This window comes from Psammomys obesus, unplaced genomic scaffold, assembly GCF_907164565.1.
Source record: "Psammomys obesus unplaced genomic scaffold, mPsaObe1.curated_primary_1811, whole genome shotgun sequence".
NCBI lineage: Eukaryota > Metazoa > Chordata > Mammalia > Rodentia > Muridae > Psammomys > Psammomys obesus.
Window position 1 is genome coordinate 364,496 of NW_026596069.1, and position 14,706 is coordinate 379,201.

Here is a 14,706-nt window from a genome sequence, read left to right on the forward strand (position 1 = left end):
TGTGTGTGTGTGTGTGTGTGTGTGTGTGTGTGTGTGTGTGTGTGTGTTTGCATGCGAGATGTTATGTCCTATGGACTTACAGGTGGTTGTGAACTGCCTCACGTGGGTTCTGGGAACCGAACTTGGGACCACTGTAGCTGCAGCAAGCACTCCTAACCACTGAGACACTTTGCAGTCCCTGTCTCTCTCCTTTTAAAATAATCATTTTGATTAATTTACTCTCTCCTAGATGGGCGCACCTTCGGAAGTCAGGACAGCTTGGTGGCCAGTGCTCTTACCTGCTGGGCTGTCCTCACCTTCTCTAGTTTTGAGGCATATCAGTTACTTTGAAATGGATCAGATGTTTAGAAGACGTCATCCTTTTGGCTTCAAGGAGGACTTAAATCACTGTGATACCAAAACTTTTAAGCATCTAGAGCCCAGCATTAAAAACATATCTCTAAATAGGTAAGGGCTCATGACTGCTCGTCTCTGCCCGTCTTTTTATGTTTGCCGAGAGTACAAGATTTGGATGACAATGTGCATTCTATTTTTTGTTTTGTTTTGCTTCATTCTGAGACATGTTCTCACACCATAGCCTGGCCTGGTTTGGAGGAATCCACCATGTAGATCATGCTAGTCTCAAACTGAGGTTGATTTTCCTGACTCAGACCCCCAAGAGCTGGGATTGCTACACCGGCTTCTTAATATGCGTCCTGTGTGTATGGTTCAGAATGACTTTAGATATATTTAAATTTTTTTTATGACTTTCTGTTCTTTTATCAACTTTCTGTATATATCCCATCAGTACTCATAAAATAGTAACTTCTTCTTCCATTATCCTTGGCTATATTTTTTCCAGTATTGTATTTTAACCTACTAGTAAAATAAAGATCAGATCTTTAAAAAAATTAAAAAAAAGAAGTAAGCGTTCTCGCTATTTACTTCAACATTTGAGGTTTGATGAGGCCAAAATAAAAGTGGTAAACATCAGACGTGATTACTTACCAGAATACTTAGAATGCCAAATAGTAACCCAAAATAAACATCTGTTTTAAAAATAGATTAACGTACTACAGCTTCCATTTCAGGAGTAATGGTTTTGACTTAAAAATAGACAGTGTTTTTTAAATTAGAACAAACTGAACCTTGCAGTGTACATTGCTTATCTCGAATGTTTGGAGGTGGGAGTGGGTCCCCAGGAGCCACGTGTCTATTTCCCGAAGTGCGTTCTCAGTCCTCACCTGACCCATCAGGAAGGAGTCCAGCTGCACGATCTTCCTCCCAAGCCTTGACTTTTCTTTGCACCTTTCTAGCGTTGCTTCTCAGGCTCATCCTGTTTCCTTTTCTTTCTCATTTGTAAGTATTACATTGACTGTAGGCTCACCACTTAGAGTCCCCTCTTTTGTGTTATGTTTAATACTTACTGGGATCTCTCTGTCTCTTTGAGATAGGGTATCATATGCAACCCAGGCTGACCTTGAATTTACTGTATAGCTGAGAATGACCATGAAGTTCCTTTTGTGTGTGCATGTGTGAGAGAGAGATGTTGGTCCTCTGGAAGAGCAGCAAATGCTCATAATTACCTGAGCCCTCTCTCCAGCCCTTTTTTTAAAGACAAGATTTCACGAACCTAGAACTCAGCAGTTCAGCAAGATTAGTTGTCTGGTTATCTCCTATGTCTGCCTCCCCAGCCCTAGGATTACCAAGTGTCACCACCATGGCCGGCTTTTCACGTGAGGCCTGAATTTGCAGTCGTCTCGCTGGGATTACATGTCACAACACTTAGCTCATTAATTGCTATTATTCTCTCATGTGTTCACTCTGGGCAAATTGGGATTCACCGGAGAGAGAGAGAGAGAGAGAGAGAGAGAGAGAGAGAGAGAGAGAGACTGTCTGTCTGGGAGATAACTCAATTAGAAAAATTTTGCCAAATAAGTATGAAGACCTGAGTAATCCCCAGCACCCAGGTAAAAAGGTGGTATGCCCTATAAACCTGGCAGAGACAGATGGTTCACTGGAGTTTCCTTGGCCAGCTGGCCTAACCTGATTGGTGTGCCCTAGGTTCCAGTGAGAGATCCTGTCACAAAACCAGGGTAGAGTTGGGGATGGTGCCACTCCTTTAATCCCAATACTCTGGAAGCAGAGGCAGGTGAATCTCGGTGAGTTTGAGGCCAGCTAAGGCTACACAGGGAAATCCTGTCTTCAACAACAAGGTAGATGGCTCCTGAGGAACCACCTGGCTGGCATACTCACTCACACACTCACAGGTATAGTGAGTGTGCATATATACATACACTCTTACACAGAGACATACACATAAAGTAAATAAAAAATAATTTAGTTTTGCGTAGTGTTGAAGACCTCTAATCTTAGCACTTAGGAGGCAAAGGCAGGCAGATCTCTGGAGTTCAAGACTGGGCTGATCTGCATAGTGAGTTCCAGGCCAACCAGGGCTATATAATGAGACCCTATCTCAAACAAACAATGAAAAAATTTAATTAAATTTTACTTAGTGGGGCTGGAGAGATGGGTCAGCGGTTAAGAGCACTGTCTACTCGTCCAGAGGTCCTGTGTTCAATTCCCAGCAACCACATGGTGGCTCACAACCATCTATACCCTCTACTGCCCCCTTCTGGCATGCAGGAGCACATGCAGATAGAGCGGCCATATACATAAAATAAATAAAATCTTATTAAAAATTTGTTTTACTTAGTGTGTGTGGTGTATAGAGGAGTGGTACAGAGGACAACTTGTGGGGATTAGTGGATGTGCTCTCCTCTTACCCTGAGGGTCCAGAGGATCGAACCCAGGTTATTAGGCTTGGCAGCAGGAACATCTAGTCCCTGAGCTGTCTCACTCGTGTGTTGATTAGTTTTTGTCGAATTGACACACTCTAAAGTCACATGGGAAGAATGAACCTCCATTGAGGGTTGCCTTGGTTGCCTCCATCAAACTGGCCTGTTGGCACGGGTCTGTGGGGGCATTCTTAGTTAATGATTGATGTGGGAGGGCCCAACTCATTATGTGCCATGCCAAACCCTGGGCAGGTGGTCCTGGGTTGTATAGCAAAGAAAGCTGAGGCCAGGTGTGGTGGCACACTCCTTTGATTCCAGCACTGGGAGAGATCACACAGGTGGAGAGATCACAGAGGCCAACCTGGTCTACATAGCACGGGTCAAGACAGCCAGGGCTACACACATAAAAAGAAACAAAAAGCAAAACAAAAATGACAGCACACAGACACACAAAATAATCAACCAAACAAAACTCAAACGAAACAAAACCCCAAAATCCTCAAACCAAGTAAGGAACTAGGCGAGCAAGCTGAGCAAGCATGTCAGTAAGCAACAGAGGTCCTTGGCTCTGCCTCAGTTCCTGCCTCCAGGACCCTATCTTAGCTCAGTGATGGTTCTGACCTGGGAGTTGTAAAATGAAACAAGTCTTTTTCTCCCCTAAGTTTCTTTTGGTCAATGTTTTATCGTAGCAACAGAGAAGCAAACTAGAGCACTAACCCTCCAGTGTGTGGATTTTGTTGTTTAGAGACAGTGTCTCACTATTTTGCCCTGGCTATCCTGCATCTCACTATGTAAGTGGTTCTTAACCTTCCTAATGCTGCAACCTCTTAATACAGTTCCTGTGCTACTTTGTAACTGTAATTTTGTTACTGTTATGAATCGTAATTATCTGTGTTTTCCTATGGCCTTAGTCAAGGTCATTTGACCCATAGGTTGAGAACCACTGCACAGTGTAGGCCAGGCTGGCCTCAAACTCTGAGGGATTTGCCTCCCAAGTGCTGTAATTAATATGTGTGTGTATGTTGTCAGGGCTAGGGACTTGCAAGTATATGAAGATCAGGGGACAACTTGTGGGAGTTGCTTCTCTCCTTCCACCAGGTGGGTTCTAGGGATTGAACTCAAGTTGTCAGTTACTTTTATCTTGCTCGCCGTTTCACTAGCCATAATTCTATTTGTAGTTGAGGATGACCTTGAACACCATCCAGGTGTTGGGATTATAGGCACCAAACCTGGTTTATGGGATGATGGTGATTGAGCCAGTGTCTCCTGCAAGGCAAGTTCCCTGCCAACCGAGCTGTGTGGCCTCACTCCTGTGAATGTTTTCACTTCTCTGTGTAGTCTAGGGAGTGACCTTTTTTACATAACATTTGAAAATATTTCTTCTCATTCTGAAGTTGGTTCTTCACTGTTGCTTGTTTCCTTTGCAGTGCAGATGATTATTAGTTTAATGGAATAACATCTTGTTTCTTATGATTTTGGGGTATCCTGTCTAGGAAGTCATTCTTTTTCTGTCTCTATTTGAGACAGGCTGTCCCACCCAGGATAGAGCTCACTACGTATCCTAGGCTGGCTTTGTATTTGTAGCAGTCCTTTTGTATCAGACCTTTGAAGTGCTGGGATTAGAGGCGTGAGCCACTCTTGCCAGGTTACCCAAGCTGTAACAGTGTCTTCAAGTGTTTTCTCTGTTTACCTCTAGAACTTTCAGAGTTTTGGGTCTTTGATGCATCAAGGTCTTTTATACAGCTTTATATAGTGTAAGAGACAGGAATCAAGTTTGATCTATTGAATTTGTATTTCCAGTTTTCCCAGCACCATTTACTGAATAGGCTGTCCTTTCTCCAATGCATATTTGTGGTGCCTTTGAGAATTAGTTGGTTTCCTTGTTTGTTTTTGAGACAGGGTCTGTGTAGCCAAGGCTTGCCTGGAACTCACTGTGTAGCTGGGCTGTTTTCAAACATCATTCTCTTGCTTTTCACCTTCCAAGTGTTGGAGATTGAGCCCAGGGTCTCGCACATGCAGGCAGGGATGCACTCTGTCACATAGCTATGTCCCCAGCCTGTAAACTTCTCTTGGTGGAAGAACTGTTTGTAGCATTTCTGTGGCATATGTTTGCCAGCATAAAGATTCTCAGCTTTTGTTGGAATTTCTTTTTTATTTTTGAAGTGTTTTCACCTATTCTGGTGATAACTTTTTTTTTTTTTTGTTATATTTCTTATCTCTGAATATAATGTGTCTTTCTCTGGCTGCCCTTAAGAATGTCATAATCTTTGGTTTGCAGTAGTTCATACTTTGTCCAGTTTTGTGTGTATGTGTTTTCATTTTTGAAACTGGCTGGGACTCTGAATGTCTTAGAGTAGTGGCTTGTTTTGAACAGGACGGACATCGGAAGGAGAAAACAGGGAACAGGACAGGAGCCTACCCCAGAGGGCCTCTGAAAGACTACCCAGCAGAGTGTCAAAGTAGATGTTGAGCACAGTGCAGGGAATTTTACCAAAGAAGGGGGAAATAGAAAAGACCTGCAGGGGACAGGAGCCCCACAAGGACAGCAACAGAACCAAGAAATCTGGGCACAGGGGTCTTTTCTGAGACTGATACTCCAAACAAGGACTATGCATGGCGATAACCTAGAACCCCTGCACGGATGTAGCCTATGGCAGCTCAGTATCCAAGTGGGTTCCTTAGTAAGGGAACAGGGACTGTCTCTGACATGAACTCAGTGGCTGACTCTTTGATCACTTCCCCCTGAGGGGTGAGCAGCCTGACCAGGCCACAGAGGAAGACAGTGCAGCCAGTCCTGATGAGACCTGATAGGCTAGGGTCAGAAGGTAGGGGAGGAGGACCTCCCTATCAGTGGACTGGGGGAGGGGCATGGGAGGAGATGAGGGATGGAGGGTGGGATTAGGAGGGCATGAGGGAGGGGGCTAAAACTGGGATACAAAGTGAATAAACTGTAATATATGTATAAAGGAAGTCCAAGTTCAGCTGGACGGTAGTGCTGCGAGCCTTTAATCCCAGCACTCCGGAAGCAAAGGCGGGCAGATCTCTGAATTCAAGGCCAGTCTACAGAGCAAGTTCCACGTAGCCAAGGCTATACAGAGAAACTCTGTCCTGAAAATCAAACAAACAAAAAAGCAAGTGCAAGTCAATGTTCTTCTTCTTTTTTTTTTTTAAAAGAACATTGCATGAGTAAGCAAGTCAGAGGACAACTCTGTAAGTTATTTCCCTCCCCACCTTTATGTGGCTGGTTCTCAGGCTCCCACAGCGATTGCTTGCCTTGCTGAGCTGTCTTCTTGTTGCCCCCTTGAGTCTATAATGCCTTTCTTATAGTTAACTTGAACTATGCCACTTGTCTAACTAGGAGCAACTCTAAGTTAAGTTTTGAGCTTGACATATTCGGGTACTATTGTTGTCTACTTTGGCCTGTAACTTAAGAGAAAGCCAGCTTGTGGTGATTGCCATGGCTCATGTGGCTGGTGCTGGAAACCTGAGTGGGAGCAAAAGGGATATTAAGAAAGACAGACCTGGCAGAACATGATGGTGCATGCCTGTAATACCAGCACTGTGGGAGGCAGAGGCAGGAAGATCTCTGTAAGTTCGAGGCCAGGCTGGTCTACAAAGTGAGTCCAGGACAGCCAGGGCTACACAAAGAAACCCTGTCTAGAAAAACAAAACAGAAACAAAAAAAAAAAAAAAAAGAAAGAAAGAAAAAGACAGACTTTAGAGTAATGTAAAGCCGGGTGTGAGAGGGAGGCGCACTGAGAGGGAGGTACGTCAGCAGTCTGTCTTTGTTATGGACAGCATTAAGGAAGGGGAGGGCTAGCTTATCTTGGTAGGGATCTCTGTAGGGGGGTGTCTGGGGGCTGGTCATGCAGTCATTCAGGAGGAGGAATGGAGCTTGTCACTTTTTGCAGATACTGTTTTTAGCTACAGATTGGCCATTTCTCAGCGTTTGTACCTGGACCCGGGAAGCTTTGCCTTTCCTATGAGACTGAGGAATTGGCGTACTTGACTGTCATGAATGCTTGGTCACACAGAGCCACACTCGCCTCACACTGTTTTGTTTAAGATTTTGTTTTGTTTTTCAAGACAGGATCTCTCTGTGTAGCCTTGGCTGTCCCAGGAACTCGCTATGTAGACCAGGCTGGCCTTGACCTCAGAGGTCTGCCTGCTTGTGCCTCAAAAGTACAGGAATTAAAGGCATGTACCACTACTGCCTGGCTTGGATTAATTTTTATTGCTTTAATCTGTGTGAGCGTGTGTGCACACGCTCACATATGCCAGAGGTTAGAAGTGTTGGATCCTCTTAGAGCTGGAGTTACAGGTGGCCGGGAGCTGCCTAACATAGATGCTGAGAATCAGACTCCGGTCCTTTTTAAGATATGATATGCTGTCTTCATGGCTGGGCCGTCTCTCCAGCTCCTGTGTGTGTGCGTGTCTGTGTGTCTGTGTGGTTATATATAAAGATTATTTTATATGTATGAGTGTTTTGTCTGCATGCATATATGTGCACATAAATTCTTTATTTGCTCTGTTTGCTTGCTTTGAGAGAGGGTCTCACTATGTAGCTCTGGCTTTTCTGGAATTTAGTACCTAGACCAGGCTCGCTTTGAACTCAACAGAGATCTGCCTGCCTCTGCCTCCCAAGCACTGAGTTTAAAGGCATGTATTGCTGTACCTGGCTTGATTATGTATTCTTACAAGATAATTTTTATTTGGTTATTCTACTTGCTCCTAAAGTAGTTTTCTGTGTCTTACAGAGAGGCAAATTTATTTTGCCAGGACTCTTAGGCAAAAGGTGGCACCCTTTGGGAATTTGCTTCAAATAGAAGAGTCTTCTTGGTACAGCCTCACACTGGCCTGTTTTTACCTGCTGTCTGTTTCCTGTTTTCATAACAGTGCAAGTGCTCAAGGCCTCCAAAATTCCTCAGGGACTTTCAGGGTGAAAGCCACTTTTTGCTTTTTAACTTAACTACTTTGGCTTTTTGAGATGGAGTATCATGTAGCTGAGGCTAGCCTTCAACTTGCTCTGTAGTTGGGGATGACCTTCAGCTCCTAATCCTCCTGCTTCTACATCCTCTTGTCAGGATTACAGGTGTGCAGCACCTTGTCTAGTTCCAGTTAGGTTCATTCTTACTCCTCCTTTTTTGTGCTACTCAATTTATGGCTGTCCTGAAAATGAAATGCCATTAGAATATTGTAAGACACCTATGCAAACAAAGTCAGTGTTGTGAGCCTGTTATTTCTGAATGGCATGTGACTAAATGCCCATACTCTGTGAGTGGTAAACAGCATTGCCACTAGCCCTGAATTGTATTTCTGGGAGGTGCATAATAATTTTGATCTATGCTGAGTTGTAAGAAAGTGGAACTCGCCTGCCAGCCCTGTAGTATGATCTAAATCACAGCCTATGGTGTTCTCATAGAGGGGCAAAACCCAGAGAAGTATGTTGCCCGGGTGACATAATTGCAGATAAGCGAGGAATTGACACAGCAGGTCACATGTTTGAGAGGGGCTTTGCAGGGCCACAGGGCATTGACTTCCAGGTGAAAATGGAGGTCTTTCAAAGCAGTGACTCTAATACAGGTTATGTGATCCCAGCTGTCACCTGCACGCTTCTGCTCATCATTTGTCACAGGAGAATTCTTTCCCTTTTCTCTGGTTCTTTTTTTGGTGTCAGGGAGGTACATTTTCAAACTCCAGATTTTTTTTTTTTAATCTATTTGTTTGTAGAAACAATTAGGCAGGATTTCTGTGAGGTTCTCTTTTAGAAACTGTATATTTAATACTTGTGAGACTATGACACATGGTATATTGTCTCCAAATAATTCACTGCCTCTTAGATCACATTATTCCCTGAGGACTTCCCAGAAATCTTAGCCTTTTGGAGTCTTCCCATAGTTGTATAGAGTATCTGTGCCACCTTTGTATTGAGGGCTCAAACAACTCTCCATATGCCTTGTGTCTGAATTTTTTACCTAACAGCCCTTTTAGGTACACATTTGGCCGTATAAAATGCTCCTCTTGTCTAAAACCTGCATGGCCGAGATGTTTCGGTTCATAGTAGTAGGCTGGCTGGCTCTGGCCTGTGAAGTTGGCCTGGCTGACATAGCGACCTTAGGGATGTGTGGCCATGGGCAACATGGCTCTGTTGTTTACTGCTCTTGCTTTCTAGTGACTTTATTTTCTGCCCAAGGGATTTAGTATCCGTTCAGACAACTTTCTTTTTAAAGGCCACATAAAATAATGACTTGACCTCTAATCTTAGCTTTGAAAATCTCCCAGACACTAAGAAAGCTGATGTCTGATGGCCTATCATTTGAGAGTGCTACTCAGTGGTAGCTGTCAGTGCTGTTTGAGAACGTGCATCTGACTTTGAGAACCGCTTTCATTCATAAATGACTCTGCTAGCAAAATTGTGCATGAATGACATACTTGGCAGCTCCTGGACCTTGACTTATGTGATGCTTTTCACATCATGTCACTAAGACCCAGTGTAGTTGAAAACAGCTCTTCCTGAGTAACATTCCTGATTTTGAAAGAGAAAAACCCTGAGCGTGACGCAGTCTTACCTGAAGTAACACTTGTCTCTTGGATCCAGTAAGAATGTTTAGTATGATGGGTTCTATAGGGAAAGACCTACACTTAATTAATCATTATTTTTTTATGTGTGTGAACCACCTTTCCAGGACATAGTGAAGAAACAGCAGTTAAGACAGCTGGACTAAGGGCTGGAGAGGGAGCTCAGCCATTAAGAGCGCTTGTTGCTCTTGCAGAGGACCCTGGTTCGTTTCCCAACACCACATGCTGGTTCACTACCATCTGTAACACCAGTGCCAGGACATTCCATGTCCTCTTCTAACCTCCATGGATGCCAGGCACACATGTAGTGCACACAGATACACACAAGGCAAAACGCTCATACACATAAAAGTAAAATAAATCTTAGATAGCTGGGTGATTGACTTCATGTGTGAAGCTTAAAAATTAGTGCCATGAAATAGAGTCCACGGGGCTGTACCAATATGTATGGTAAGGTGCGTTCATAAAGGAGTAGAAGATGCTTTTTCTCAGGTGTCGGGTCTCCAGCTGCTCTGTCGTCTCCTATCACTTGTTCAGTGTCCACGATAACAGAGTCTCTTGGTGGGATCCCACCGAGGCACAGTGTTGTTGCATTGACGTTGGCAGAGGAGAATCACATGCTGTAACCGTGATTTGTTAGGCTTTCTTCACTAAAAGATAATGTTTAGTTCTTTGCTGCTGAACTGGTTAGTGCAGAGGTGAAACCACCCAACTCACATAATTGTAATTGCTGGGTTGGAGAGATGGCTCAGAGGTTAAGAGCACTGGCTGCTCTTCGAGACAACCCAAGTTCAATTCCGAGCACCCGTCCAACACCGTCACAAAGATACCCATGCCGGCAAAACACTAATGCATATAAAAAGTAATCTTCAAAAAGTAGTTGTAATCGTTACTTGAAGTCTACGTTAGCCTGGTTAAACAGTCCTGAAAGTCGTTTGAGTAATTGGGGTTTTTCCGTGGTTCTCGGAGAAGAAAAATACTTCATTCAGCTCCCTTATTTGAGGCTCTGAAGCAGTTTGTTCTTCCTTTTCCTTCAGGAAAAATTACGAACTTAATGCCACAAAACAGATTCAGTGTTAATACATAAAGCCACCCCGTATTTGGGCCCTCAACAGTGGTAAATAATGTGCCTGTGAAATGGAAAAAGTTGAAATTTTCTAATTTTCTGTTTGTGCGTTTTGAGCTCTTCAGAGGTATTATACACTGGGAATAATAATAAAAGACACTATGGCTTATACAGTGCCTTTGTGTGTGGAGCCCATATAGACACTGAGGCATTGATCTTAACACAGTGCTCGATTGTGACTTTAAAGGTCGTGAGTTACTGCTGCTACAAAAAGCCAGAGAGATGGAAGGACGCGCCAGTTTAGAGACCCTGCTTTAAAAGTCCAAAAAGTCAGACAGCTCAAAACTACCAGAAATTCTTGTTGCTTATATGTTGACTTTTTAATGCATTTTTAATGTTTTTGGTGTTTTCAACATCAGATTGTCATTTAAATAAGGCAACAGAATTTACTTTTAACCCTTTATTTTTCCTTGGCCAAGAAAACTTAAAAACAGTTATGGTTTCCAAAGTTTATTCAATGTAACAAATTTTTTTTGGTCCTGAAACAAAATTTTTTTGGTTGTCTGTTAGATTGCCTTGTTAACTGTGGTGTGTAACTATTGGTTTTGAATATAGTGGTCATGTGTCTTAACTTTCAACTCTTTGTTTTCTAGGTTTATTCTACAGTCCAAGGAAGTAATTCACAACCAACTGTTAGAAAAACAGAAAATAGCAGAAGAAAAAATTAAAGAGCTGGAGGTATGTCCAACAACAGCAGTTAGCTTTTAGGGAACAAAAGTGATAGTCCCATTGTGTTACTAAATGAAAACATATGTCATATTTCCACTTTACCTAATTTATTCTGTGTTAAAACCATGGAACAACCATATTTATGGCAGTATTTGAAGATAAGAAACAAAACTGTCTCCAGGTTGTGGTGGCGCATGCCTTTAACCTAGCACTTGGGAGGCAGAGGCAGGCAGATCTCTGTGAGATCCTGGTCTATGGAGTGAGTTCCAGGACAGCCAGGGCTATAAAGAGAAACAAAACAAAACAGTCTCACTCTTTTTTTAAAACTGTGGGCAAATTTAAAGATAAAGTGTTGATCTGAATGTTTTTTCTCTACTGCCTTTTAATGGATATATTTTTTTAAAAAAGGACACCAACAAAAAATCAATTTGAAAACCCATAAACAGTGCTCGCTTCGGCAGCACATATACTGAAAACCCATAAACAGAAGAGTAGTGCATTGTTTAAGTGGTAGATTATGGCAGATGGGCAGAATAATGGGCAACAGTCACAGCTGCTAGAGGGTCTGACTGTGTTTCTTTTACATGCAATTCCTTTATCCTAGATTTGAGTTTCACACACTGACAGAATAGGGAGCCATAATTAATAAACATCTGAGGGAGAGTGTGCTCTCCCACGAGGAAAATCAACAACTTTAGAACTTGGGCAAATATGATAGACTAGGAAAGTATGGGGAAGCTTAAACTTATTTTTACAGTTGAGACCTTTCAGGGGATTTTCTTCCGGGCTTTGGTGAAGGGGCTGTATATCACAGGGATTAGATCAGACACAAAAATGGACCGTTTCTTAGGCACCAAGATTCCTGTGATCAGGGTCGCATAGGTCACGTGATCCAGCTTCTGTCAGTACTATTGAGGCAGTGGTTTAGAATACTACTGCTGAATACTCTGCTGAACTGGGGAGACACTCCCTCAAGTCTGTGGGGATTCCTCAGGGGCTGATTTGACATGGCCTTGGAGCATGTAGTACCTAAAAACCTAAGAGTTTCTTAGACTTATTTTAGTTTGATAATTTTTTTTGGGGGGTGGGGGGGTGGGCGTTGAAACAGGGTTTCTCTGTGTAGCCCTGGCTGTACTTGTTCTGTAGACCAGACTGACCTTGAACTCAGAGGTCCCCCTGCTTCTGCCTCCTGAGTTCTGGCATTAAGGATGAGCACTACCACTGCCCCGCTTAACTGATAATTTAAACTAACTTGATATATTTGTGTATTGTAAAGATGCAATGTAAAAATAAAATAAAACAAAAACCATAAAGAAAAACCCTGTTTGTCAGCCTGTAGTGTCCAGTTTGCGGTTACAGCCTTTATGCCTCCCAGCTGCTTTAGAGTAAATATTCTTCCTGCTGATTTCACTCAGAAAAAAAACTAGAAATGTTTGAAAAACCCAAATGAAACTATTGTTCTTGCAGCCAGGTAAACAAATCTAAAACCCATCTGGATGAATAAAGAGTAGAATGCAAAGATGGGGTGGGGCTGGGGCCCGAGGTCAACATGGGTGTCTTCCTCTGTAACTAGTTTTCGAGAGAGTCTCTCATTGAACCTGGGGCTCACTGATTTGGCTAGACTGGCTGGCCAGCATCTCCAGAAATCCACATGTCTATTCCTTCTCAGACCCAGTATTGCAGGTGGACATCATCACACCTGGCTTTCAGCATGAGTGCTGGGGATCTGAACTCAGGACCTCATGCTTGTCCAGCAGGCACTTTACCAACAGTGTCATCTTTTTATCTGGTTAATTGTTTTATGAAAACAGACCCAAAGCCAGTGATACATGTATAAAAACTTATATTTCTGGGATAATTGTTGTCCTGGAGACTTACTGCCTCTGTCTGCTAACCTAGGCCTAGTCCTAGGAGCCTTTGAACAATATAACCTAAGCCTAGCATGTTTTCAGCCTCTGAGACTTACTGCTGAATAAGTTTACCCTTTCTAGTTCTTTCTGAGCTCTGGGCTAGCTGGTTCAACTCAGCAATTATGGCTCAAACTCCTCTCCAAGCTGACTTATTCATTCTGGCTTTTCTCTCTTAGCCCCTGAATTGCTGTTTGGCTTCAAACTAATTCTAGCAGTGTCTTTTAATCTCCTGGTTCCTTCTCATTCTCTGGCTCATTCTGTCTTTATCTGTGTTCTTTCTCTGTAATCTGCCTCTCTACTACTGTGCTGGTAAAACTGCCTCTTCTCTCTCTCTCTTATGCCTCTTAAGTGGCTTCTTTTTCAACCCTCTTCTCGTGAGAGTTGGACATACATTATCCTGTCAAATCTTCTTTGATTCTTTACCTTTCCTGCTACTCAGTTAGATAGCACTTTCAAACATGGGTGCTTCCTTCCACAAACTAACTTTACGTTCATTGTTTGGGATTAAAGGCATATACCACCAGGCCTGGACCTATGTTTCTCTTTACCTGAAACTTGCTCTATACCAGACTGGCCTTGAACTCAGATCTGCTTGCCTCTGTCACCTGGATTAAAGGTGCTTGCATTCCAGCTTGATGACACAGACCTAGAAGGTCTTTGGATGTGATCTCTTGCTAGAGCAGCCATGTTCTGAATCAAAATTCCTCTACACATGTGTTTAAATTTTCTTGTGTTACAGTTTTTGAGACTGAGTTCTCTTTAGTCCATACTGGACTTTAACTTGCTATGTAGCCAGAGATACTTCTTGTCTCTACTTCACAAGTTCTAAGATTTCAGGTATATGCTAACACTCCTGGCTTTTGAATGTTTTAAATGATATGTAAAGCTATATATTAGTGTTAAACACTGGCTACTATAAAGAAATCACTTAGGGCATAAAGGTAAAAATGATTTTTTTTTTTTCAAAATTATATCTGTATCTATTTATCTGTCTGTCTATCTGGTGGTGGGGCGTGTGTATGCTATGGTTTGTGTGTGGAAGTCAGAGGACAGCTTGCAGGACTCAGTTGTCTCCTTTTGCTCTGTGGGACCTAGATTGAACTCAGGTCGTCCGGCTTGTTGGCAAATGCCTTGCAGAACATTTTGGTGGCCCTAGATTTTTTTCTTATAACCTGTGTTGAATAAATTATAAGTATACATTAACTATTTTGTGCCAATATTAATTTGTGTGTGAATTATGATACTTATGTGGAGATCAGGGACAGCTTTGGAGAGTTGGTTTTGTGGGTTTCATGGCTCAGACCCAGGTAGTTAGGCTTGTGTGGCAAGTATTATACCCTCTGGTCTTATATTTTTAGATTTTATAATTTTTTAAAGGGGCTTGGTGGAGTGGTGCATGCCTTTAATCCCAGCAGAAGCAGGCAGGGTCTGGAGATGTTCATGAGCTTGTACAGCTCCTGAAGGACACCTCTGTTCAGTGCCTGTACCCATATCAAGTACGTCACATCCACTCAGCCTTTGTGGGCACCTACCTACGGGTGGCACATGCACACGCACACTCACGTGCGTACACACACACACACACACACACACACACACACACACACCCAAGGTAAAATTGCCGAAGATGGCTGTAACTATTGCT

General features: G+C 42.8%; 1 protein-coding gene across 1 annotated transcript in view; it reads left to right on the forward strand.

The window, feature by feature from the left end:
* Positions 1-14,706, forward strand: part of Pfdn1 (prefoldin subunit 1) — a 56,134-nt gene that overhangs the window by 12,905 nt on the left and 28,523 nt on the right. Inside the window, exon 3 of the mRNA XM_055625506.1 lies at positions 11,076-11,160. Within this exon, the coding sequence (XP_055481481.1) occupies positions 11,076-11,160 (85 nt within the window). The remainder of the gene's footprint in view (positions 1-11,075; positions 11,161-14,706) is intronic.